The sequence below is a fragment of the Catharus ustulatus genome, chromosome 32 (assembly GCF_009819885.2).
Source record: "Catharus ustulatus isolate bCatUst1 chromosome 32, bCatUst1.pri.v2, whole genome shotgun sequence".
Lineage (NCBI taxonomy): Eukaryota > Metazoa > Chordata > Aves > Passeriformes > Turdidae > Catharus > Catharus ustulatus.
The window spans coordinates 2264291-2290579 of record NC_046252.1 but is presented as its reverse complement, the minus strand read 5'-3'; the positions used below and the strand labels follow the sequence as shown (position 1 = coordinate 2290579).

General features: G+C 60.4%; 2 protein-coding genes across 2 annotated transcripts in view; both read right to left on the bottom strand.

The window, feature by feature from the left end:
• Window positions 1-106: 106 nt before the first annotated feature.
• On the bottom strand, window positions 107-18736 carry MTA2 (metastasis associated 1 family member 2). Its single transcript, XM_033083624.2, has 18 exons — window positions 18495-18736; window positions 17465-17532; window positions 17259-17352; window positions 16204-16321; window positions 16041-16104; window positions 14939-15056; window positions 14754-14856; window positions 13367-13466; window positions 9874-10062; window positions 8831-8905; window positions 7577-7635; window positions 7359-7456; window positions 5900-6039; window positions 4337-4565; window positions 3111-3200; window positions 2127-2278; window positions 1128-1276; window positions 107-517 (listed from the first exon to the last, which is right to left on the bottom strand). Exons 1-18 carry the CDS (start codon window positions 18520-18522, stop codon window positions 349-351), a joined length of 2043 nt encoding a protein of 680 aa, XP_032939515.1. The 5' UTR covers window positions 18523-18736; the 3' UTR covers window positions 107-348.
• A 253-nt stretch (window positions 18737-18989) lies between these two features.
• The window catches only part of EML3 (EMAP like 3), a 26568-nt gene continuing 19268 nt past the window's right edge, over window positions 18990-26289 (bottom strand). The window contains exons 13-21 of the mRNA XM_033083590.1: window positions 25951-26076; window positions 25745-25876; window positions 24623-24690; window positions 23654-23742; window positions 22726-22823; window positions 22224-22311; window positions 21417-21515; window positions 21206-21336; window positions 18990-19299 (exon numbers count right to left, since the gene is read on the bottom strand). Of these exons, the coding sequence (XP_032939481.1) occupies window positions 19159-19299; window positions 21206-21336; window positions 21417-21515; window positions 22224-22311; window positions 22726-22823; window positions 23654-23742; window positions 24623-24690; window positions 25745-25876; window positions 25951-26076 (972 nt within the window). The 3' untranslated portion in view covers window positions 18990-19158. The remainder of the gene's footprint in view (window positions 19300-21205; window positions 21337-21416; window positions 21516-22223; window positions 22312-22725; window positions 22824-23653; window positions 23743-24622; window positions 24691-25744; window positions 25877-25950; window positions 26077-26289) is intronic.

Here is a 26289-nt window from a genome sequence, read left to right as displayed (position 1 = left end):
ACGCGCCCCAACACAAACGTTCCGCCCGGTGTCCCCCCCTCCCGGTATTTCCGTTTCCCCCCTCCCGTTTCTCCCCCCCCCTCCGCCGCTGTTTTTTGGCTCTCGCTGAAGAAAAAACTCATCGCGTTTATTTCCTGTCGCTACAGAACCGGGACAGCCCGAGATACAAAACCGGGGGCGTCGCTCCACGTACAAAAGGGGCCCGCGGGGGGGGTTTGGGGGGAGGGGGGAGCAGAAAGGACAGCGGGGGAGGGGCACCGGACCCCCCCCCAACTCCCCCCGCGAGATTTTTCTATGGAAATAAAAAAAATACAAAAGGGGCCGGGTCGGGGGGGGGCTGGGGGGGGGTCAGTCCTCGAGCACGATGGGCTCCGAGGTGCTGGCGGGGTGGGGAGGGGCGGGGGGCGCCAGGGCCCCCCCCGGGCGCAGGGGCAGCCCCGGTTTCACCTTCAGGGGGAGGTTGGGGCGCCGGGCGGCTCGGCGGAGCTCCAGGTGTGTCAGGGCCTTCCTCAGCGCCCTGGGAATGGGGGGAGACACGGGGGGGTCACCTCAGAGAGCCCCCAAAAGTGTCCTGAGAGCCCGAAGCTGTGTGAGCTTTTCCCGTGTGTACCCCACCCCAAAATTTCCCGTAGTGGGTGGCCTTGGTGGACATGAACACCACGGAGTTTGGGATCCCCCAAAGCTCCTCAGGACTCTCCAGACCCCCTCAGGACCCCCAGTCCTCCCTGTACGGGGTGTTCTTGGTGGCCACAAACACCCCCAGAACACCTCAAACCAACCCAGGAGCCCCCAAACCCCTTTAGGACCCCCTTAAGCCCCCTCAGGACACCCCAAACCCCTTCAGGACCCCCCCAAATCCCTTCAGGACCCCCCAAAATCCCTTCAGGACCCCCTTAAGCCCCCTCGGGTCTACCTCAAACCCCTTCAGTACCCCCCCAAACCCCTTCAGGACCCCCCAAACCCCTTCAAGACCCCCTTTAGCCCCCTCAGGACACCCCAAATCCCTTCAGGATTCCCCTAAATCCCTTCAGGACCCCCCTAAACCCCTTCGGGACCCCCTTAAGCCCCCTCGGGACTACCCCAAACTCCCTTGAGGAGCCCTCGGGACCCCCCAAACCTGCCCGTACCGGGTGTCCTTGGTGGCCACGAACACCACCGGGTTGGGGGCGTCCGCCGGGTTCAGTTTCTGCCGTTTGGTGCCGGGGGGGGGCGCGGGGCGCAGCGCGGCCGCCAGGGGGCGCCCGTTGGCCGAGAACGGCAGCGCCGCCGTTCCGACCTGCGCGGCAGCGTTAGCCCCGCCCCCCGACCAATCACAGCGCGCGGCGCGCGGCCGCCAGCCAATCACAGCCCTCCCTCCCTCCCGCGCGTTACACGCAGCCAATCACAGCCCTCCCTCCCTCCCGCGCGTTATACACAGCCAATCACAGCCCGCCCTGAGCTGTCAATCACTTCTAACCACGCCTTAATCCCAAACATTCCCGTCAATCAAACTCAGGCCCGCCCACAAGCAGCAACTGCACCAATCCGGTTTCAGAGCCAATGCCCCGCCCACTGTCAATCATCCCAAGGCTCACCCCACAAATTTAAGGACCTGTCAATCACCCACAGGCCCCAGTATCAATTCCCACAGGCCCCACCCCCTGTCAATCACCCCCATTGCCCTGTCAATCACTCAAATTGCCCCCTGTCAATCACTCCCATTCCCCTGTCAATCACCCCCATTGCCCCTGTCAATCACTCAAATTGCCCCGTCAATCACTCCCATTCCCCTGTCAATCACCCCCATCCCCCCGTCAATCACCCCCCTCCCCTGTCAATCACTCTCACTGACTCCTGTCAATCAGCCACATTCCCCTGTCAATCACCCCAATCCCCCCGTCAATCACTCTCACTGACCCCTGTCAATCATCCACATTCCCCTGCCAATCACCCCCATCTCCCCTGTCAATCATCCCCATCAATCACCCCCATTCCTGTCAATCACCCCCATTCCCCCTGTCAATCACTCCCTCCCCAATCACCTCCATTCTCCCCTGTCAATCACCCCCATTCCCCCTGTCAATCACCCCTCCCCCATCAATCCCCCCCTCCCCCCTCAATCCCCCCTGCCCTGCCCATCCCCTCACCCTCATCCTGGGGGGTCTGTGTCCGTCTCCCCCCCCCTCGTAGCCCCTCTTGCCCCCCAGCCCCGCCAGCCCCCGGCTCTGGCTCAGCTGGTTCCGGTTGATCGGGGTCTTGGTGCCTCGGGGGGTCTTGGGCTTCAGGGGGGCTTGAGCCGCTGGGGAGGGGAGCAGGGGGGTCAGGGGGTGTCCCCCCAAATCCTAAAATCCACCCCCCACACACACCTTGGGGTCACCCCCCTTTGTGCACACATCACCCCTGGGGACCCCCAAATTCCTTGGAGAGCCCCTCCACAGAAATGCCCCAGGGACCCCAAAGATCCCCCAGGGATCCCCCAAAAATTCCCCAGGGATCCCCAAATCCCTCAGGGACCCCCAAATCCCTCAGGGACCCCCAAATCCCTCAGGGATCCTCAAATCCCCCAGCCCCAGGGATCCCAAAAATCCTTCAGGAACCCCCCAAAAATCCTCCAGGGACCCCCCAAAAATTCACCAGGGAGCCCCAAAGATCCCCCAGGGATCCCCCAAAAATTCACCAGGGACCCCCAAATCCCCCAGCCTCAAGGACCCCAAAAATCCCCCAGGGATCCTCAAATCCCCCAGGGACCCCAAAAATCCTCCAGGGACCCCAAAGATCCCCCAGGGACCCCCAAATCCCTCAGGGATCCCCAAATCCCCCAGCCCCAGGGATCCCAAAAATCCTCCAGGGACCCCCCAAAAATTCACCAGGGACCCCCAAATCCCCCAGCCCCAGGGACCCCAAAGATCCCCCAGGGATCCCCCAAAAATTCACCAGGGATCCCAAATCCCCCAGGGACCCCAAAAAATCCTCCAGGAACCCTCAAATTCCCCAGCCCCAGGGATCCCCAAATCCCCTGCAGAGCCTCCTCCAGCTCCAGGACCACCCTTGGGTACCCCCCAAACCCCCAGGGACCCCCCAAACCCCCAGGGACCCCCACAAACTCCCCAGGGACCCCCCAGCCCCCTCACCCAGCTCCTTGACGATGGCAGCGAGGGGCAGCCGGGTCAGAGGGTGAATCTTCAGGGGGGCCTTGGCGGCCTTGGGCAGCCGGATGGAGCCTGGGGGGGCAATCACAGGGTCAGGGAGACCCCCCCAGTGCTGGGGGAAGGGTCCAGACACCCCTCAGGACCCCCTCAGGGGGTGCCAGACCCTCCCCCCCCCATTGCTCCTCCCACTCGGCCTTGCTGGTGTTGGGGTTGCTGAGGATCCCAATTCCCGATTTTTGTTCCCAATTCCACACTCACACTCGGCCTGGATGGTGTTAGCACGGACAGGGAACACAAACCTCGATTGTTTTTCCCCATTTTTCCCCAATTTCCACACTCACACTCGGCTTTGATGGTGTTGGCGTTGATGGGCGTGTAGGGAAGGATCCCAAACTTCCATTTTCCATTCCCAAAGCCCCATTTCTCCCTCATTCCCATCTCACATTCAGCTTTGATGTCGTTGGTGTTGATGGGTGTGTAAGGAAGGATCCCAAACCCCCATTACTGACCCCCAAACTCATCTCACATTCAGCCTTGATGGCGTTGGCGTTGATGGGCGCGTAGGGAGGATCCCAAACTCCCAATTTCCATTCCCAAACCCCCTCAAACCCCCATTTTCCATTCCCAAATCCCCATTTTCCCCTAATTTCCCCCCAGTTTCCATTCCCAAATCCCCATTTTCCCCTCATTCCCCTCTCACACTCGGCCTTGATGGTGTTGGCATTGATGGGTGTATAGCGAGGGATCCCAAACCCCCATGATTGATCCCCAAACCCCAATTTCCATTCCCAAACCCCCATTTTCCCCTGGTTCCCCCCTCTCACACTCGGCTTTGATGACGTTGGTGTTGATGGGCGCGTAGGGAAGGATCCCAAACCCCATTTTCCATTCCCAAACCCCCATGATTGATTCCCAAACCCCCATGATTGATTCCCAAACCCCCATGATTGATTCCCAAACCCCTCTCACACTCGGCTTTGATGGCGTTGGCGTTGATGGGTGCATAGGGAGGGATCCCATAGACCCCATGATTGATTCCCAAACCCCCATGATTGATTCCCAAACCCCATTTTCCCCTCATTTCCCCTGGTTCCCCCCTCTCACACTCGGCTTTGATGGCGTTGGCGTTGATGGGCGCGTAGGGAAGGATCCCAAACCCCCATGATTGATTCCCAAACCCCTAATTTCCATTCCCAAACCCCTCTCACACTCGGCTTTGATGGCGTTGGCGTTGATGGGCGCGTAGGGCCGGCGCGCGGCGCGCCGCGGCTGCAGGACGTCGCGGCACAGGCGGCGCGAGAGCCGCGTCAGCCGCGTGGTTTGCAGCAGGAACGTCTGGCGGTTCTTGGCCAGCAGCTTGGCCCGGCTGGCGCTCGTCGTGTACGGGGACAGCGACTGCGCCTCGGGCCGGGACAGGTGGCCTCGGGAGTGGGGTTCCTGGGGGGTCACAGGGGGGTCACAGGGGGGTGAGGGACCCCAAAATTGTCCCTAAAACCACCCATGGTCCTCTACAGGGACAGGTGGCCTCGGGAGTGGGGCTCCTGGGGGGTCACAGGGGAATCAGGGACCCCAAAATTGTCCCTAAAATAATCCCAGAGCACTGTACAGGGACAGGTGGCCTCGGGAGTGGGGTTCCTGGGGGGTCACAGTGGGTGAGGGACCCCAAAATTGTCCCTAAAATCATCCATGGTGCTGTATGGGGACAGGTGGCCTCAGGAGTGGGGTTCCTGTGGGGTCACAGGGGGGTGAGGGACCCCAAAATTGTCCCTAAAATCATCCCACAGCACTGTACAGGGACAGGTGGCCTCGGAGTGGGGCTCCTGGGGGGTCACGGGGGTTAGAGACCCCAAAATTGTCCCTAAAACCACTCCAGAACATCTCATGGTGCTGTACAGGGACAGGTGGCCTTGGGAGTGGGGCTCCTACAGGATTTAGGGGGTCACATCATCCCAAAATTGTCCCTAAAATAATCCCAGAGCACTGTACAGGGAGAGGTGGTCGTGGGAGTGGGGGTTCCTGTGGGGTTTGGGGGGGGTCACATCACCCCAAAATTGTCCCTAAAACTACCCAGGGTGCTGTATGGGGACAGGTGGCCTCGGGAGTGGGGTTCCTGTGGGGTCACAGGGGGTGAGGGACCCCAAAATTGTCCCTAAAACCCTCCCAGAACACCCTATGGTGCTGTATGGGGACAGGTGATCTTGGGAGTGGGGTTCCTGTGGGGTTTAGGGGATCACATCACCCCAAAATTGTCCCTAAAACCACCCCAGAACACTGTACAGGGACAGGTGGCCTCGGGAGTGGGAGGTCCCAGCAGGTTTTGGGGACCCAGCAGATTTTTGGGGATCCCAGCAGGTTTTGGCATTCCCAGCAGATTTTGGGAGTCCCAGCAGATTTTTGGGGGAGGGTCCCAACAGATTCTGGGGGGGGTCCCAGCAGACTTTTTGGGGGTCCCAGCAGATTTTTGGGGGATCCCTCAGTGGAATTTGGGGTTTCCAGCAGATTTCTGGAGAGGTCCCAGGAGTTTTTTGGGGGATCCCAGCACGTTTTGGGGGTCCCAGCAGATTTTTGGGGATCCCAGCAGATTTTGAGGGGTCCCAACAGGTTTTTTAGGGAGGTTCCAGGAGATTTTTTGGGGGGTCCCAGGAGATTTTAGGGGGGTCTCAGGAGTTTTTTGGGGGGGGTCCCAGCAGATTTTTTGGGGGTCCCAGCAGATTTGGGGGTTCCCAGCAGATTTTTTGGGGTTCCCAGCAGTTTTGGGGCCCAGCTCTCACCGAGGCGCTGCGGGTCACCCCCTCCAGCTGGGTGGGGGTCTTGAGCCCCCCGTATTTCTTCCAGTAGATCCAGCAGGAGGCACAGAGGCGGCACTGCATGTTGGGGGGGCCCCAGGCGTACCACTGGGGGGACTGGGACGCTGGGGAGGGAACTGGGATTTACTGGGAGCACTGGGATGGGGTGGGGGGGACACAGGGAGACCCCAGGATCCCTCAGAGACCCCCAGATCTGACCCCAAATGTCAGGGGGGGCTGTGAGTGTGGCCCCCCGAATTCTGGGAGTTTTGGAACTCCCCAATTGCTGCTCCCCAAACCCCAAAAAGCTCCTCAAGACCCCCCAGGACTCCCCAAATCCCCTCAGGAACCCCCCAAACAAAATCCAAACTCCCCCAGGACCCCCCAAACTCCCCCAGGACTCCCCAAATCCCCTCAGGAACCCCTCCAGGATCCCCCCAAACCAAATCCAAACTCCCCCAGGACCCCCCCAAATCCCTCTCAAAACCCAGGGACCCCCTTCAGGACCCCCCCAAATTCCTGTTCCCTGATCCCCCACGATCCCAGGACCCCCAAAAATCCTCCAGGACCCCCAAGGACCCCCTCAGGACCCCCCAAACCCCCTCAGGACCCCCCAAAGACCCCCCCAAACCCCCCAGACCGCACTGACTGTGGCAGCTTTCACAGTTCAGCCCCTTCTGAACCCCCCAAATTCCTGTTCCCCAAACCCCAGAGATCCCCCACAATCCCAGGACCCCCAAAAATCCTCTAGGACCCCCCAAACCCCCTCAGGACCCCCCCAAACTCCCCCAGGACCCCCTAGACCGCACTGACTGTGGCAGCTTTCACAGTTCAGCCCCTTCTGGAACTGTTCCCCAAAGCCCAGAGACCCCCCCCAGGACCCCCTCAAACCCCCCAGAGCCCCCCAGGACCCCCCAAACCCCCTCAGGACCCCCCAAAGACCCCCCCAAATCCCCCCAGGACCCCCCAGACCACACTGGCTGTGGCAGTTTTCACAGCTCAGCCCCTTCTGGACCCCCCAAATTCCTGTTCCCTGATCCCCCACGATCCCAGGACCCCCAAAAATCCTCCAGGACCCCCAAGGACCCCCTCAGGACCCCCCAAACCCCCTCAGGACCCCCCAAAGACCCCCAGAACCCCCCAAACCGCACTGACTGTGGCAGCTCTCATAGCTCAGCCCCCTCTGGACCCCCCTAAATTCCTGTTCCCCAAACCCCAGAGATCCCCCAAAATCCCAGGACCCCTCAAAGACCCCCAGGACCCCCCAAACCCCCCCAGGACCCCCCAGACCAAACTGACTGTGGCAGCTTTCACAGCTCAGCCCCTTCTGGAACTGTTCCCCAAAGCCCAGAGACCCCCCAGGACCCCGCCAAAGCCCCCCAGGACCCCACAAACCCCCTCAGGACCCCCCAAATCCCCCCAGGACCCCCCAGACCGCACTGACTGTGGCAGCTTTCACAGCTCAGCCCTTTCTGGAAGCCGGCCCCGTTGACGCCGGGTTTGGAGCCCACCGAGATGATCTGGTTGGGGTTGGGTTTGGTGCTGCAGGAAAAAGGAATTTTTTGGGGGGTGAAGGGGGGTCAGGGGATTTTAGGGGGCTCCAGGGGGGTCTCCTGTGCCCCCCCAGGCCCAGCAGGGGGTCCCCAGAGCCCCCCCACTCACTAGGTGGGGATGTAGACTTGCTTCAGTTTGCTGTCGGCCTCCGCTGCCTTCAGCCTCTTCTGCGAGCAGGGAGGGGGTCACAGGGGTCCCAAAAAATCCCAAATCAGCCCCCCCAAAATCCCACAGCACCCAAATCAGCACCCCCAAAATCCCACAGCACCCAGATCAGCACCCCCAAAATCCCACAGTACCCAAATCAGCACCCCCAAAACTCCAGAGCCTCCAATGTGAACCCCACAGGCAGCTGGAACCCCCAAATCAGCTCCACAAAACTCACAGGGCCCTTCGGAAAAACCATGGGCAGCCCCCAAAATCAGACCCCAAAATGAGACCCCAAAATGAGACCCCCCAAAATGAGACCCCAAAATGAGACCCCAAAATCAGCCCCTCCAAAGTCAGACCCCAAAATCAGACCCCCAAAATCAGCACCCCCAAAATGAGACCCCAAAATGAGACCCCCTCAAATGAGACCCCAAAATCAGACTTCCAAAATGAGACCCCAAAATCAGACCCCAAAATCAGCACCCTCAAAATGAGACCCCAAAATGAGACCCCAAAATCAGAACCCAAAATCAGACCCCCAAAATGAGACCCCAAAATGAGACCCCCCAAAATCAGACTTCCAAAATGAGACCCCAAAATCAGCACCCCCAAAATGAGACCCCCAAATGAGACCCCAAAATGAGACCCCAAAATCAGCACCCCCAAATGAGACCCCAAAATGAGACCCCAAAATGAGACCCCAAAATCAGCCCCCCCAAAGTCAGACCCCAAAATCAGCACCTCCAAAATGAGACCCCAAAATGAGATCCCAAAATGAGACCCCCAAAATGAGACCCCCAAAATCAGCACCCCCAAAATGAGACCCCAAAATCAGAACCCAAAATCAGTACCCCCAAAATGAGACCCCAAAATCAGCACCCCCTAAATCAGACCCCAAAACCAGACCCCCAAAATGAGACCCCCCAAAATCAGCCCCCCCAAAATCACACCCCAAAATGAAACCCCAAAATCAGCACCTCCAAAATCAGACCCCCAAATCAGACCCCCCAAAATGAGACCCCAAAATCAGAACCTCATAATCAGACCCCAAAATCAAACCCCAAAATCTGTAGTCCCCAGTGTCCCTTATCCCAGCCCCCCAAACCCTAATTTCCACCCCCACACCCCAAATTTCAGCACCCCAAATCCCAATCTCAGCCCCCCAAACCCAAATTTCCCCCCCAAACCCAAATTTCCCCCAGACCCCCCCACCTGCTGGATGTAGCGGTCAGTGGTTTTCCACATGTAGTAGAACTGGACAATGCTGGCCAGAGACTTCCAGGGGAGCTGCAGGCACCAAACCCCAAGCTCAGGGGGGATCCAAAACCCCAAAATGACCCCAAAACCACCCCAGGAATGTCAAACCAGCTTTCCCCAAAATTTGGGGACACTTCATTGTGATGAGTGAGTCACAGAATTCCCCAAAAAAGCCAAAAATTCCTGAGTTCCCAAAGCAGGAGCAGCACCAAGGAGGGATTTGCCCTCCCAAAAAATCCAAAAAAAACCCCAAATCCCCCAAAAAAACCCCAATCACAGCATTGCTGTCAGCCTGGCTGTTGAGGCTGCCCCTCAAATCCCCAAAATTACCCCCAAACCCTCAAAATCCCCCCCAGACTCCCAAAATCTACCCCAAAATACCCCCCAACTCCCCAAAAATCCCCAAAATTCCATCCCCAAACTCCCAAAATCTCCCCCAAACCCCCTGAATTCCCTCCCAAATCCCCAGAATTCCCTCCCAAATCCCCAAAATTCCCTCCTAAACCCCCAAAATTCCCCCCAACCCCCCCAAAATCCCAAAATTCCCCCAAACCTCCAAAATTCCTTCCCCAAACCTCCAATATCTCCCCCAAACCCCCAAAATTCCCCCCAAACCCCCAAATTCTCCCCGAAAATCCCCAAAATTCCCCCCAACCCCCCAAATCCCTCCCCAAATCCCCAAAATATCCCCCAAATTCTCCCCAAAAACCCCCAAAATTCCCTCCCCAAAGCCCCCAAATTCCCCCCAGACGCTCAAATTCTCCCCAAAATCCCAAAATCCCCCCCAAACCCCCAAAATACCCCACAAAAACCCCCCCAAAGCCCAAAATTCCCACCCCAAACCCTCCCAAACCCCCAAAATTCCCCCCAAAACCCCCAAAATTCCCTCCCCAAATCCCCAAAATACCCCTCAACCCCCCCCATATCTCCCCCAAATCCCCCCAAATTCCCTCCCAAAACCCCAAATCCCCCCCAAATCCCCCCCATCCCCCACACACAAAGTCCTGCCGGATGTCGTTGAAATCTTTGCCGTATTTCTCCAGGGCCTCCTCGAACAGCATGGCCTCGGACGCCGACCACTCCTCCATCTCATCGCGGCACAGAACCGGCCCCCCCTGCGGCACCAGCGTGGCCATGGCCCGGGCCAGGTCATAGCCGTTCCTCTGCAGGGTGTCCATGGCGTGGAACTGGGGATGGGGGGCACTGGGTGAACTGGGAGATACTGGGAGAGGCACTGGGAGGGGTTTGAGGGAGTTTTGGGGGGGTCTGGGGGGGTTTTGAGGCTCCCCCAGCGTGGCCATGGCCCGGGCCAGGTCATAGCCGTTCCTCTGCAGGGTGTCCATGGCATGGAACTGGGGATGGGGGGCACTGGGTGAACTGGGAGATACTGGGACATACTGGGAGAGGCACTGGGAGAGCTCTAAGGGGGGTTTGAGGGAGGTTTGGGGGGGTTTGAGGGGGGTTTGAGGCTCCCCCAGCGTGGCCATGGCCCGGGCCAGGTCATACCCATTCCTCTGCAGGGTGTCCATGGCGTGGAACTGGGGATGGGGGGCACTGGGTGAACTGGGAGCACTGGGACATACTGGGAGAGGCACTGGGAGGGGTCTAAGAGGGAGTTTTGGGGGGGTCTGGGGGGGTTTGAGGGGTTTTGGGGTTTCCTCAGTGTGGCCATGGCCCGGGTCAGGTCAGAGCCGTTCCTCTGCAGGGTGTCCATGGCGTGGAACTGGGGATGGAGAGCACTGGGTGAACTGGGAGATACTGGGAGAGGCACTGGGAGGGGTCTAAGGGGGGTTTGAGGGAGTTTTGAGGGGATTTGAGGGGTTTTGGGGCTCCCCCAGCGTGGCCATGGCCCGGGCCAGGTCAGAGCCGTTCCTCTGTAGGGTGTCCATGGCGTGGAACTGGGGATGGGGGGCACTGGGTGAACTGGGAGCACTGGGAGAGGCACTGGGAGGGTCCTGAGGGGGGTTTGGGGCAGGTCTGGGAGGGGTTTGAAGCTCCCCCAGCGTGGCCATGGCCCGGGCCAGGTCATAGCCGTTCCTCTGCAGGGTGTCCATGGCGTGGAACTGGGGATGGGGGGCACTGGGTGAACTGGGAGATACTGGGAGAGGCACTGGGAGCACTGGGAGAGGCACTGGGAGGGGTCTCAGGGGGGTTTGAGGGAGGTTTTGGGGGGGGTTTCGGGGCTCCCCCAGTGTAGTCATAACCCTGGTCAGGTCACAGCCGTTCCTCTGCAGGGTGTCCATGGCGTGGAACTGGGGATGGGGGGCACTGGGTGAACTGGGAGCACTGGGAGAGGCACTGGGAGCACTGGGAGAGGCACTGGGAGGGGTCTCAGGGGGGTTTGAGGGAGTTTTGGGGGGGTCTGGAGGGGTTTTGGGGCTCCCCCAGCGTGGCCATGGCCCTGGCCAGGTCAGAGCCGTTCCTCTGCAGGGTGTCCATGGCGTGGAACTGGGGATGGGGGGCACTGGGTGAACTGGGAGCACTGGGACATACTGGGAGAGGCACTGGGAGGGGTCTAAGAGGGAGTTTTGGGGGGGTCTGGGGGGGTTTGAGGGGTTTTGGGGTTTCCTCAGTGTGGCCATGGCCCGGGTCAGGTCATAACCATTCCTCTGCAGGGTGTCCATGGCGTGGAACTGGGGATGGGGGGCACTGGGTGAACTGGGAGATACTGGGAGAGGCACTGGGAGGGGTCTAAGGGGGGTTTGAGGGAGTTTTGGGGGGGTCTGGAGGGGTTTTGGGGCTCCCCCAGCGTGGCCATGGCCCTGGTCAGGTCAGAGCTGTTCCTCTGCAGGGTGTCCATGGCGTGGAACTCGGGATGGAAGGGACTGGGTGAACTGGGAGATACTGGGAGAGGCACTGGGAGCACTGGGAGAGGCACTGGGAGGGTCCTGAGGGGGGTTTGAGGGAGTTTTGAGGGAATTTGAGGAGGTTTTGAGGCTCCCCCAGCGTGGCCATGGCCCGGGCCAGGTCATAGCCGTTCCTCTGCAGGGTGTCCATGGTGTGGAACTGGGGATGGGGGGCACTGGGAGCACTGGGAGAGGCACTGGGAGGCACTGGGAGGGGTCTGAAGGGGGTTTGGAGTATCCCAAGAAAGCACTGGGGGTATTTAAGGGCAGTATGGGGAGTCTTGGGGAGCTTCTAAGGAAATTTTGGGGTAACTGAGGGGTTCTAAGGCAGTTCTGGGGTGTCCCAGTGGGCTCCAGGGCAGTTCTAGGGTACCCCAAAGCAGTTTTGGGGTGCCCCAAAGCAGTTCTGGTGTACCCCAGGGCAGTTCTGGAGTACCCTAGAGCAGTTCTGGGGTTCCCCAGGGCAGTTCTGGTGTACCCCATGGCAGTTTTGGGGTGTCCCAGGGCAGTTCTGGGGTGTCCCAGGGCAGTCCTGGAGTGCCCCAGTGGGAACTGAGACGTTCTAAGGCAGTTTTGGGGTTCCCCAGGTCAGTTCTGGGGTGCCCCAGGGCAGTTTTGAGGTTCCCCAGGGCAGTTTTGGGGTGTCCCAGGGCAGTTTTGGGGTTCCCCAGGTCAGTTCTGGGGTGTCCCAGGTCAGTTCTGGGGTGCCCAGGTCAGTTCTGGGGTGCCCCAGGTCAGGTTTGGGGTGTCCCAGGTCAGTTTTGGGGTGTCCCAGGGCAGTTTTGGGGTTCCCCAGGTCAGTTTTGGGGTGCCCAGGTCAGTTCTGGGGTGTCCCAGGTCAGTTCTGGGGTTCCCCAGGTCAGTTTTGGGGTACCCCAGGGCAGTTTTGGGGTGTCCCAGGTCAGTTCTGGGGTGCCCCAGGTCAGTTTTGGGGTGCCCAGGGCAGTTTTGGGGTGCCCCAGGGCAGTTTTGGGGTACCCTAAAGCTGTTTTGGGGTGTCCCAGGTCAGTTTTGGGGTGTCCCAGTGGGCTCCATGGCAGTTCTGGGGTGCCCAGGTCAGTTTTGGGGTGCCCCAGGTCAGTTCTGGGGTGTCCCAGGTCAGTTTTGGGGTTCCCCAGGGCAGTTTTGGGGTGCCCCAGGTCAGTTTTTGGGTGCTCCATGGCAGTTTTTGGGTTCCCCAGGTCAGTTCTGGGGTGTCCCAGGTCAGTTTTGGGGTGCTCCAATGCAGTTTTGGGGTGTCCCAGGTCAGTTCTGGGGTGTCCCAGGTCAGTTCTGGGGTTCCCCAGGTCAGTTTGGGGGTGTCCCAGGTCAGTTTTGGGGTGCCCAGGTCAGTTCTGGGTTCCCCAGGTCAGTTCTGGGTTCCCCAGGTCAGTTTTGGGGTGCCCAGGTCAGTTCTGGGGTGTCCCAGGTCAGTTCTGGGGTTCCCCAGGTCAGTTTTGGGGTGCCCCAGGTCAGTTCTGGGGTGCCCCAGGTCAGTTCTGGGGTGCCCAGGTCAGTTTTGGGGTGTCCCAGGTCAGTTTTGGGGGGTCCCAGGGCAGTTCTGGGGTTCCCCAGGTCAGTTCTGGGGTGCTCCATGGCAGTTTTGGGGTTCCCCAGGTCAGTTTTGGGTTCCCCAGCTCAGTTCTGGGTCCCTCAGCCCCCTTACCAGGGTGATGTCTCTGGAGGCCGCGGCCGCGCTCATGTGCAGGCTGGGCTGGCGAATGGAGCTGCTGCAGTCCAGAGCCCGGGCAAACGTCCCCACAGCCCTGGCAGAGGGGACAGGGGGGGTCACAGGGGTCCCCAAAATCCCCCAGACCCATGGGGGGATCACAGGGGTACCCCAAAATCCCCCAGACCCCCCCTCACCGAGCCACCACCAGGAACTGGCTCTCCCCAAAATTTGGGGGCACCTCATTGTGATGAGTGAGTCACAGATCCCCCCAAAAAATCCAAAAATTCCTGAGCTCCCAAAGCAGGAGCAGCACCAAGGAGAGATCTGCTGCCCCAAAAACCCAAAAAACCCCCAAAAAAACCCAAAAATTCCTGAGCTCCTAAATCAGGAGCAGCACCCAGGAGGGATCTGACCCTCAAAAAACCCAAAAATCCTCCAAAAAACCCCAAAAATTCCTCAGCTCCCAAAGCAGGAGCAGCACCAAGGAGGGATCTGCCCCCCTGAAAAACCCAAAAAACCAAAACCCCCCCAAAAAACCCCATAAATCCCTGAACTCCCAAAGCAGGAGCAGCACCAAGGAGAGATCTGTCCCCTGAAAAACCCAAAAAAACCCAAAACCCCCCCAAAAAACCCATAAATTCCTGAGCTCCCAAATCAGGAGAAGCACCAAGGAAGGATCTGCCCCCCTAAAAACCCAAAAAAACCCAAAACCCCCCCAAAAAACCCAAAAATTCCTGAGCTCCCAAAGCAGGAGTAGCACCAAGGAAGGATTTGCCCCCCTAAAAAACCCAAAAAAACCCAAAACCCCCCCAAAAAACCCCATAAATTCCTAAGCTCCCAAATCAGGAGAAGCACCAAGGAGGGATCTGCCCCCAAAAAAACCCAAAAAACCCAAAATCCCCCCAAAAAAACCCAAAAATTCCTGAGCTCCCAAAGCAGGAGCAGCACCAAGGAGGGATCTGCCCCCCTGAAAAACCCAAAAAAAACCCAAAACCCCCCAAAATCCCAAAAATTTGTGAGCTCCCAAAGCAGGAGCAGCACCAAGGAGGGATCTGCCCCCCTAAAAAAACCCAAAAAAAAATCCAAAACCCCCCCAAAAAACCCTGAGCTCCCAAATCAGGAAAAGCACCAAGGAGGGATCTGCCCCCCTGAAAAACCCAAAAAAACCCGAAACCCCCCAAAAAAGCCAAAAATTTGTGAGCTCCCAAACCAGGAGCAGCACCCAGGAGGGATCTGCCCCCTAAAAAACCCAAAAACCCCCCCAAAAAATCCAAAACCCCCCAAAAAACCCCACTCACAGCATTGCTGTCAGCCTGGCTGTTGAGACCACCCCCCAAATCCCCAACCCCCCCCCAAAAATCCCCCCCAGACCCCCCCTCACCGAGCCACCACCAGGAACTGGTCGATCTGCCGGTCTGTCAGGGGATTGTCGGGGTCCCAAACCTTCATCTCCATCTTCTGCTGGTTCCTGTTGTCTGACTCACCTGGGGAGGAATTTGGGGAGGGGTCTCAGGGTGAAGCCCCTCATCCTGCACCCCTCTAAACCCCTCCCAGAGCCCCCCAAACCTTCAGCCAGGCGCTCAGGGATCTCAGCCTGGTACTTGCAGCCCACCCTGATCTCGCCCTGGTCGGCCAGCAGCGTTTTCTGCACGGGGTCGAACACCAGGGAGTAGAAGAAACAATCCTGTGGGGATTGAGGGGGGTCAGAGGGGTGGGGAGACCCCAAAATCTTCCTCAAATCTATAAAATCTACCCCTAGACCTCCAAAATCCCTCCTAGACCACCAAAATCCACCCCCAGACCTCTAAAATCCTCCTCAAATCCACAAAATCCATCCCCAGACCCCCAAAATCCTCCTCAAATCTACAAAATCTACCCCCAGACCTCCAAAATCTTCCTCCAAACCACCAAAATCCACCCCTAGACCACCAAAATGCTTCCTAGACCCCACCAAACTCCCTGAAAAACACTCAAAATTCTCCCTTGACCGCCAAAAATCCCCCCAGACCCCCCAAATCTTCCCCTAGACCACCAAAATCCCCTCCCAGATCCCCAAAAATCTTCCCCCAGACCCCAAAAATCTGCCCCAGATCCCAAAAATCCTCCCCTAAACCCCAAAATCCCCTTCCAGATCCCCCCAAATTTTCCCCCAGACCACCAAAAATCCTACCCCAGACCCCAAAATCCCCTCCCATACCCCCAAAAATTCCCCCTCAGATCCCCAAAAATCCTCCCCTAAACCCCAAAATCCCTTCCCAGATCCTCAAAATCCCCCCCAGACCCCCCAAATCTTCCCCTAGACCCCAAAACCCCCTCCCAGATCCCCAAAATCCCCTCCCATAACCCCAAAATTCCCCCTCAGATCCCCAAATCTTCCCCCAGACCACCAAAATCCCCCCCAGACCCCCCAAATTACCCCCCCAGACCCCAAAACCCCCTCCCATAACCCCAAAATTCCCCCTCAGATCCCCAAAAATCCTCCCCTAAACCCCAAAATCCTCCCCCAGACCCCAAAATCCCCTCCCAGATCCCCCCAAATCCTCCCTCAGACCCCCAAAATCCCTCCTAGACCCCCAAAATCTTCCTCCAAACCATCAGAATCAACCCCCAGACCCCCAAAATCCCCTCCCACACCCCCCCAAACCCCCCCAGCCCCATCCCAGCCCACCTCCTTCTCCAGGTACTGCCCCAGGATGTCGGTCTCGTTCAGCAGCGTCACGCTGCACTTCCCCCTGCGGGCACAAACCGAGGAGGGGGTGACCCCCAAACCCCTCCCCGTGCAAGGGAAGCCCCCCCAGGTGTTTGTGGGGTTTTTTTTTTGCCCCCCATACCTGATGTGGGTGGCAGGGAGGGACTCAAACTGGCGGGACAGGAAGAGCTCCCGGTGCTTGAGCTGGTGCCGCTGCTGCTCCGTCATGGGCGGCTGCTTGGACTCCTCCTCGAACTCGCCTGGGGGGGTCACATCCATGTGTCTCCCACCCCCCCCCCAAAAAAAAAATCCAGCTGGGAGGGCCATTGTTCTCCCAAAAAAAACCCCTCTGGGATTTTGGCAGCGGTTCCAAGGAAGGGGGAGGGGAGGGAGGGAGGGGGAGGGGTTGGGAGAGGGAGGGACCCCCCCCAGTTTGGGTTTGGGGGGAGGGATTTGGTTTTTTCTCAAGGGGTGCAGCTGTGAGAGGTCCAAAATGGGGTAAAGCCCCCCCTAAAAATCAGCTCAAGGGTGGTGGAGAGGGATAGAGGAGCTTCAGACACCCCCTCCTCAAATTGGGGGGGTGCCTTTGGGAGGGGTCGTGGACCCCCCAAAATCACCCCAGGAATGGCAAACCCCCAAAATTAATGTCAAACCAGCTCTCCCCAAAATTGGGGGGCACCACATTGTGATGAGTGAGTCACAGAACCCCCAAAAAACCCCAAAATTGCTGAGCTCCCAAAGCAGGAGCAGCACCAAGGAGGGATCTGCCTCTCCAAAAAAACCCAAAACCCCCAAAAAAACCCAAAATCCCCCCAAAAAAACCCAAAAATTCCTGAGCTCCCAAAGCAGGAGCAGCACCAAGCAGGGATCTGCCCCCCGAAAACCCCAAAAAAACCCAAAACCCCCCAAAAAACCCAAAAATTCCTGAGCTCCCAAAGCAGGAGCAGCACCCAGGAGGGATCTGCCCCCAAAAAAAACCCCAAAAACCCCAAAATCCCCCCAAAAAAACCCCACTCACGAGCATTGCTGTCTGCCAGGCTGTTGAGGCTGCCCCCCAAATCCCCTCAAACCCCCCAAAAATCCCCCCAAACCCCCCCAAATCCCCCCACTCACGAGCATTGCTGTCGGCCAGGCTGTTGAGGCTGCCCCCTAAATCCCCAAAATCCCCCCAAAGCCCCCCCAAAGCCCCCCACTCACGAGCATTGCTGTCGGCCAGGCTGTTGAGGCTGCTGGAGATGTCTCTCCGTCGGAACAAACAAACCACCTTGGCCTCCACGTTGCCATTGGCAGTCTGGGGAGGGGGCACAGGGGGGTCAGGGGGAGCCCCCTCAGCCTTGGGGACCCCCCCAGGACTTGGGGACCCCCCCAGGGTTTGGGGACCCCCCCAGGATCGGGGGTCTCACCTTGTTGAGCTCCTCGATGCGCCGCACCAGGTAGGGGTTGCTGGAGGAATTCTCGAAGTACACGTAGTCTGGGGAAAAAAAAAGGGTGAAAATTTAGGGTGAAACCACCCCAAAAATTCATTTTCTTGAAGCTGTTCGGATCTCTCTTCCTTCCTCCTCAAAAAATTTGGGGGGATTTTAAAGCCATTCCTATGGGGGGGATCTTTATCCCATTTCCCCCCCCAGCCCCTCATTACAGACCCCTCACAGATGGTGGGGCAGGACCCCCACCCCAAAAAAAAATTGGGGTTCCCCCTTCAGGAAATCTCTCTCTGGTCCAACGGGGTCCCCACTTTTTCCTTTTAGATTTGGAGGGAAAGTCTCCCACCTCCACACCTCAGGAATTGGGGTTCCCCCCCTCACGGACCCCTAAATCCCCTCCCTATTTCTGGGACTTCTTTTTCCTCACAGAGCCCCAAATCCCCTCATGGACACCCCAAATTCCCCCACGGACACCCCAAATCCCCTCAGGGACCCCCTTAATCCCCTCATGGGACTCCTTCCTTTTCGGGACCCCCAAACCCCCTCACAAGATCCCCCCTAAACCCCCTCACAGGGATCCCCCTCATTTTCGGGACCCCCCAAATTCCCGCACGGGACCCCTTCTTTACGGGACCCCCCCCCACAATTTCCCTCACAAGACACCCCCACTGTTTCCGAGACCCCCAAATCTCCTCCCAACACCTTCTCCCCCTTTCCGGGACCCCCAAATCCCCTCAGGGACCCCTCCCTTCCGTAGTGGGACCCCCCACTCCCCTCACGCCTCTCCCGTTCTGGGACCCCTCACAGACCCCCCTTAACCTCTCCCGGACACCCCCAAATCCCCTCACGGGCCCCCCCGCACCTCACGGAACCCCCAAACCCCCTCACAGCCTCCCCCGCTTTCCGGGACCCCCCAAATCCCCTCAGGGCGCCCCCGGACCCCTCCGGCTCCCCTTGGCCGCCCGGCCCGGCCCCGTCCCGGCTCCCCGCGCTCCCCCAGCCCGCTCACCGCCGACGCGGTACATGTTGGCCGCCATGGCCGCTCGCTCGGCCGCGCTACCCCCGGGCCCGGCCCCGGCCGCGCTTCATCGCCGCTCCCGCCGCCTCCGCGCCGGCACGGCCGGTTCGGAGCCCTTCGGGCACCTCCGGAGAGGCTTCGGGCACCCCCGGAGACGTTCGGCAACCTCCGGCAAGGCCTCTCGGGCACCTCCGGAAAGGGTTTGGGCACCTCCGGAGAGGCTCGGGCACCTCCGGATCCGTTCGGGCACCTCCGGCGCGGGCTCGGCGCCGCCTCGGGCGCTTCCGGAGCGACCTCGGCACTTTTCGGCCCGACTTCGGGGACGCCTCGGCTTGGCCTCGGCTCTTTCCGGCACTCCTCGGCTCAACCTCGGCTCTTTCCGTAAGGCGCTCGGCGAGTTCCGCCAGAACCGGAAAGGCCCTGAGGGCGGGGAGGAGGAAGAACCCGCGGCGCTTCCGGGAAGCGGCGGCGATTCCGGCGCGCAAGAAACGGCGGGGCCCAACCCTGACCCCAAGGCTTTATTGACGCCTCTGTCACAGTGCAGCGCGAAAACGCGGCGGGGGGAAGGGTTCCACCAACCCCCTCAGCCGCTCTTTGGTCCCAGGAAGGGGAAAAGGGGAAGAGGAAGCAGCGAGGAAGAGGAAGCGCGGGGGGCTCAGCTGCTGTCGCCGGGCAGCACCCGCCATTGGAACACGCTGGTGTCCTTCCCGCCCAGCGACACCAGGTGCCCGTCGTCGTGCGTGAAGCGCACGTTGGTCACGTGGCTGCCGTGCCCGCCGTACACGTGACTGGGAGCCTGTGAGGGACGGGGTCACGTGTGAGGTCACGTGGTGTCACGCGTAAAGCCACGCCCACCTGCGACTTCGGGGGACCCCCCCAAAAAATTGGGGTCTGGACCCCCCGAAATTGGGGTCTAGATCGTCCATGATCCCCCGAAATTGAGGTGTTGAAACCCCCCAAAATTGTGGTTTAAACCCCCCACGATCCCCCGAAATTGAGGTGTTGGTATCCCCCAAAATTGGGGTCTGGACTCTCCACAATCCCCTTAAATTGAGGTATTGGTATCCCCCAAAAATTGGGGTGTGGACCCCCCATGATCCCCCGAAATTGGGGTGTTGGGACCCCCCAAAATTGGGGTCTGCACCCACCAGATCCCCCTAAATTGAGGTATTGGTATCCCCCAAAAATTGGGGTGTGGACCCCCCATGATCCCCCTAAATTGAGGTGTTGAGACCCCCGAAAATTGTGGTTTAAACCCCCCATGATCCCCGAAATTGGGGTGTTGGTATCCCCCAAAATTGGGGTCTGGACTCTCCTCAATCCCCCCAAATTGGGGTCTGGGACCCCCCCAAAACACCCAGATTGTGAGTCTGACTCCCCTAAATTGGGGTGTGAGACCCTTCCCCACCCCCCCAGATTCCCCCCTGAGCCCCCTGCCCACCTTGGGGCACTGGAACTGCTGGACTTTGTACAACCAGGACCCTCCTGACCCCCAAATCAACGTCTGAGACCCCCAATACAGGATCTGAGACCCCCAAATTGGGGTGTGAGACCCTTCCCCAGCCCCCCACGCCCCCCTAGTTTCCCCCCCGAGCCCCCTGCCCACCTTGGGCCGGACACAGGGGTACTGGAACAGGTGAACCTTGCACAACCAGGACCTTCCTGACCCCCAAATCAACATCTGAGACCCCCAAATCAGCATCTGAGACCCCCAAATTTGGGCGTGAGACCCTTCCCAAGCCCCCCAGGACCCCTCAGATCCACCCTGAGCCCCCTGCCCACCTTGAGGCCCAAGAACTGCTGAACTTTGCACAACCAGGACCCTCCTGACCCCCAAATCAACATCTGAGACCCCCAAATTCGGATCTGAGACCCCCAAATTGGGGTGTGTGACCCTTCCCCAAGCTCCCCAAGCCCCCCAGGACCCCCCCCAGAGCCCCCTGCCCACCTTGGGGCACTGGAACTACTGGACTTTGTACAAACAGGATCCTCCTGACCCCCAAATCAACATCTGAGACCCCCAATACAGGATCTGAGACCCCCAAATTGGGGTGTGAGACCCTTCCCAAGCCCCCCAGGACCCCTCAGATCCACCCCGAGCCCCCTGCCCACCTTGAGGCCCAAGAACTGCTGGATTTTGCACAACCAGGACCCTCCTGACCCCCAAATCAGCATCTGAGACCCCCAAATTGGGGTGTGAGACCCTTCCCCAAGCCCCCCACGCCCCCCCAGAGCCCCCTGCCCACCTTGGGCCGGGCACAGGGGTACTGGAACAGGTGAACTTTGCACAACCATGACCCTCCTGACCCCCAAATCAGCGTCTGAGACCCCAAATTTGGGTCTGAGACCCTTCCCCAAGCCCCCCACGACCCCCAGATCCCCCCCCAGAGCCCCCTGCCCACCTTGGGGCCCTGAAACTGCTGGACTTTGTACAACCATGATTCTCCTGACTGCCAAATCAACATCTGAGACCCCCAAATTGAGGTGTGAGACCCCCATAAAACCCTTCCCCAGCCCCCCACGACCCCCAGATCCCCCCCCCGAGCCCCCTGCCCACCTTGGGGCCCTGGAACTGCTGGATTTTGTACAACCAGGACCGTCTTGACCCCCAAATAAACGTCTGAGACGCCCAAACTGGGGTGTGAGACCCCCATAAACCCCTTCTCCAAGCCCCCCACGACCCCCCCGAGCCCCCTGCCCACCTTGGGCCGGGCACAGGGGTACTGGAACAGATGAACTTTGCAGAAATCGTCGGCCACGGCCACCACACGCTCGTGGTGCGAGCGGCACAGCGAGTTGATGTCGGTGCCGTCCGAGCCGTCCGGCCAAACCCCTGCGGGATGGGGGGGAGTGAGGGGGTCAAGGAGACCCCAAAATCCCCCCAGCCCACCCCCCCGGAGCCCCCAGACCCACCGAAGACGTGGAAGCCGAGCACGCAGGTGTACGAGGCCCATTCGCGGTCGCGGCTCTCGAAGCGGTTCCGGAGCAGTTTGCAACCCCCGGCGACGTCCCCTGCAGAGGGGAGAGACCCCCCAAAAAAAAATTTGGGGTTGGGGGCTGTGAGAGCTTCCCCCCAAAATTTGGGGTTGGGGGGTAGTGAAACCCCCTCAGGAAAGGGTCAGGGGGGTCCTGGCAGGGTCAGGAAGGTCCTGGAAGGTTCTGAAAGGCTCAGGAAGGTCCTGGCAGGGTCAGGAAAGTCCTGGAAGCATCAGGAGGGTCCTGGCAGGGTCAAGAATGTTCTGGCAGGATCAGGAAGGTCCTGGAAGAGCCAGGAAGGTCCTGGCAGGGTCAGCAAGGTCCTAGCAGGGTCAGGGAGGTCATGGCAGGGTCAGGGAAGTCCTGCCGGGGTCAGGAAGGTCCTGGAAGGGTCAGGAAGGTCCTGGAAGAGCCAGGAAGGTTCTGTCAGGGTCAGGAAGGTCCTGTCAGGGTCAGGAAGGTCCTAGAAAGTTCTGAAAGGCTCAGGGAGGTCCTGGCAGGGTCAGGGAGGTCCTGGAAGAGCCAGGAAGGTCCTGGCAGGGTCAGGGAGGTTCTGGCAGGGTCAGGGAAGTCCTGGAAGGTCCTGGAAGGGTCAAGAAGGTTCTGGAAGGGTCAGGAATGTCCTGGCAGGGTCAGGAGGGTCCTGGCAGGGTCAGGAAGGTCCTGGCAGGATCAGGAAGGTTCTGGCAGGGTCAGGGAGGTCCTGGCAGGGTCAGGAGGCTCCCCCCAAGCCCCCAGACTCACAGTAGAGGATCTCATAATCGCCCGAGTTGGACATGATGAACCGCCCGTCCTTGGACCAGTCCAGGTGGGTGATGAAACTCGAGTGACCCTGCGGGTGGGGAGGGGGGGTCGTGGGGGGGTTTTGGGGAACCCCGGAGACCCCTCCAGGACCCCCAGAGACCCCCCCAAGACCCCCCAGAACCCCCCAAGACCCCCCAGGACCCGCCAGGACCCCTCAGGACCACCCCAAAACCCCCCAGGATCCCCCCAAAACCCCTCCAGGACCCCCCAGAACCCCTCCAAGACCCCCGCAAGACCCCTCAAGACCCCCCCAGGACCCCCGGAGACCCCCAGACCCCCCCCAAAACCCCCCAGGACCCCCCCAAACCTCCCAGGACCCCCCCAAGACCCCCCAGGACTCCCCCCAGGACCCCCAGAGACCCTCCAGCTCCCTCCAGGACCCCCCCAAGACCCCCCAGAACCCCCAGACCCCCCCCAGGACCCCCCAGGACCCCAGCCCCACCGTGCAGCGGCCGAAGCGGCTGAGCTTGCGCCCCCCCTCGGCCACGCTGTAGATGTAAATGAAATTGTCGTGGGAGCCGATGGCCAGGAAGGTCCCGTCTGAAATTTGGGGGGTGGGGAGGGGTCAGGGGGGTCTCACATAATGGGGGGAGTCAGGGGAGGGGTTTGGGGGGGTCCCACATATTGAGGGTTTTGGGGGAGACCCAGGGGAGATCCTGCACAGAAAGATTTTGGGGAGTCCCACAGAAGGCAGGGACTGGGAACAGGGGACACCCCCTGGGCCATGGGGACAGTTTGGGGACAGGGCTGGGGACAGTCTGGGGACAGGGAGGGCTCGGGGACATGGTCTGGGGACAGGGAGGGGACAGGGACAGGATTTGGGGACAGTCTGGGGACAGTCTGGCGTCAGGGAAGCTTCAAGGACAGGGCTGGGGACAAGGAGGGTTCGGGGACATTGTCTGGGGACAGTTTGGGGACAGGGCTGAGGACAGGGAGGGTCTGGGGACAGTCTGGGAACAGTCTGGGGACAGGGACAGGATTTGGGGACAGTCTGGGGACAGGGAGGGTTCGGGGACATGGTCTGGGGATAGTTTGGGGACAGTTTGGGGACAGGGAGGGTTCAAGGACAGGGCTGGGGACAAGGAGGGTTCGGGGACAGGATTTGGGGACAGTTTGGGGACAGGGAGGGCTCGGGGACATTGTCTGGGGACAGGGAGGGGACAGGGACAGGATTTAGGGACACTCTGAGGACAGGGAGGGTCTGGGGACAGTCTGGGGACAGTTTGGGGACAAGGACAGGGCTGGGGACAGGGAGGATTCAGGGACAGGATTTGGGGACAGTTTGGGGACAGGGAGGGTCTGGGGACAGTGTGGGGACAGTTTGGGGACAGGGACAGGGCTGGGGACAGTTTGGGGACACTGGCACTGACCCGGTGAGAAGCGAACCACCGAGAGCTGCTCGCTGCTGTCAGAGCCCCCGGCCAGGAGCTGCCGAGTGCTCGTGTCCAGCACCAACCACCTGGGGACAGCGACGGGGACAGGGACAGGGGACAGGGACATGGGGATGGGGACAGCGACAGCGACGGGGACAGGGACAGGGGACATGGGGACAGCGACAGGGACAGGGACAGGGACAGGGGGACAGGGACAGGGACAGGGGGACAGGGGACAGGGGGACAGGGACAGGGGACATGGGGACATGGGACAGGGACAGGGACGGGGACATGGGGACAGGGGACATGGGGACATGGGACAGGGACAGGGACAGGGACATGGGGATGGGGACAGCGACAGCGACAGGGACAGGGGACAGGGGACAGGGGGACAGGGACAGGGACAGGGATGGGGACAGGGATGGGGACAGGGACATGGGGACAGGGACATGGGGACAGGGACAGCGACAGCGACAGGGGACATGGGGATGGGGACAGGGGCAGGGACAGGGATGAGGACAGGGGACACGGACAGGGACAGGGACATGGAGGGACACAGGGATGGGGGGACATGGGGACCATGGGCACTGTCCCCTCATTTTCCCCCCCTGTGTCCCTGTCCTGTCCCCGTGTCCCCCCACAATGTCCCTCAGTGTCCCCCATGTCCCCATGTCCTCGCCATGTCCCTGTGTCCCCCCGGTGTCCCTGTCCTGTCCCTCTGTCCCTCAGTGTGCCACCGTGTCCCCCATGTCCCAGTGTCTCCCTGGTGTCCCCCAGTGTCACTCAGTGTCCCTCAGTGTCCCCCCCATGTCCCCCCCGTGTTCCTCAATGTCCCCCCCGTGTCCCCCCCATGTCCCTCAGTGTCCCCATGTCCCCAATGTCCCCCCGGTGTCCCTCAGTGTCCCCAATGTCCCTCAGTGTCCCTCAGTGTCCCCTCATGTCCCCAATGTCCCCTTTGTCCCTCACCGTCCCGTCAGCAGCCCCACGGCCACCACGTCCCCTCCGGGGTGGAAGTCGGCGCAGAGCCCGGTGTCCTGTGGGGGGGAGGGGACACGGGGTGGGGGAGGGGACAGGGGACACCGGGACACCCCCAGACCCAATTCGGGGACACCCCCAGACCCCAAACCGGGTCCTGAGCCCCCAAACCCAATTCGGGGACACCCAGCCCCAAAGGTCCCCAGTTCTGGTCCCTTGTCCCCAGAGCACCCCCAGACCCCCCCAACCCGAGCTCCCGACCCCCCCCAGACGCCCCCTCCCCAATTTGGGGTCCCCGTCCATTCCCATCCGGAAGCTCCAGCCCCGAGCATGACCCTGGTCCCATAAATCCCCCCTAAACCCCACAAATCCCCCCCTAAACCCCTCCCAGACCCCCTAAACCCCTCCAAAACCCCCCCAAGCCGATCTCCTGACCCCTCCCCAGACGCCCCCTCCCCAATTTAGGTCCCCCCTCACCTCCAGCCCCAGGCTGGTCACACAAATCATCCCGTAAACTCCACAAATCATCCCCTAACCCCCTCCAGACCCCCCCAAACCCCCCCAACCCGAGCTCCCGACCCCTCCCCAGACGCCCCCTCCCCAATTTGGGGTCTCCCCTGACCTCCAGCCCCAGGCTGGTCACACAAATCATCCCCTAAACCCCACAAATCCCCCCCTAAACCCCACAACTCACCCCGTAAACCCTCCCAGATCCCCCCAAACCTCCCCAACCCGATCTCCCGACCCCCTCCCCGACGCCCCCTCCCCAATTTGGGGTCCCCGTCCATTCCCATCCCGCACCTCCAACCCCAGGTATGACCCTGGTCCCATAAATCTCCCCTAAACCCCACAAATCACCCCCTAAAGCTCCCTACCTCCCTAAACCCCTCCAGACCCCCCCCCAGACCCCCCCACCCCGAGCTCCCGACCCCTCCCCAGACGCCCCCTCCCCAATTTGGGTCCCCCCTGACCTCCAGCCCCAGGCTCCAGCCCTGGGCATGCTCCTGGTGCCACAAATCACCCCCTAACCCCCTCCAGAACCCCCTAAACCCCCCACAACCCGATCTCCCGACCCCCCCAGACGCCCCCTCCCCAATTTAAGCCCCCCCTGACCTCCAGCCCCAGGCTCCAGGCCAGCGCGTGCTCGCTGCCGTCCCACAGGCACAGCTGCCGGTCGTGGCCGCACGTCAGGAACCGGCAGAGCTTGGGGTGCGTGGCCAGACCCCAAACCTCATCCGTGTGACCCTTGGGGGGATTGGGGAGGGGTCAGCACCCCTGGGACACCCCGGGGACCCCCCCAGGACCCCCCCCGATCCCACCTGGACGATGGGGGTGAAGCCGGAGCCCAGCGTGCCCCGCAGCAGCGCGTTCCGGGTGGTCCCGACCAGCAGCTCCTCCCCGGGACCCTCCGCGATCGTGCGGACGGCGCCGAAACTCTCCGGGAGCTGGGAGAACAAAAAATACCCAAAAATTCTGTTAGAATCACCTGAGGGGCTCAGGGAGATGGGGGATCCCCAAAAAATCCCGTTAGAACCAGCTGAGGGGCTTGGGGAACTGGGGAATCCCCAAAAATCCCAAAAGAATCCCAAAAAATCCCAAAGAATCCCCAAAAAAACCCATTAGAACCAGCTGAAGGGTTTGGGGTAATCGGGATCCCA

What these genes read in the sequence shown, in the direction of transcription:
- MTA2 (XM_033083624.2), bottom strand. Translation starts at nt 18,522, where the DNA reads ATGGCGGCCAACATGTACCGCGTCGGCG. An exon ending in CTCCCTGCCACCCACATCAG is followed by an intron (nt 16,105 to 16,203) that starts GTATGGGGGGCA and finishes TTGTGCCCGCAG; the next exon opens with GGGGAAGTGCAGCGTGACGC. An exon ending in GTGGCCACCAAGGACACCCG is followed by an intron (nt 518 to 1,127) that starts GTACGGGCAGGT and finishes CCCCATTCCCAG; the next exon opens with GGCGCTGAGGAAGGCCCTGA.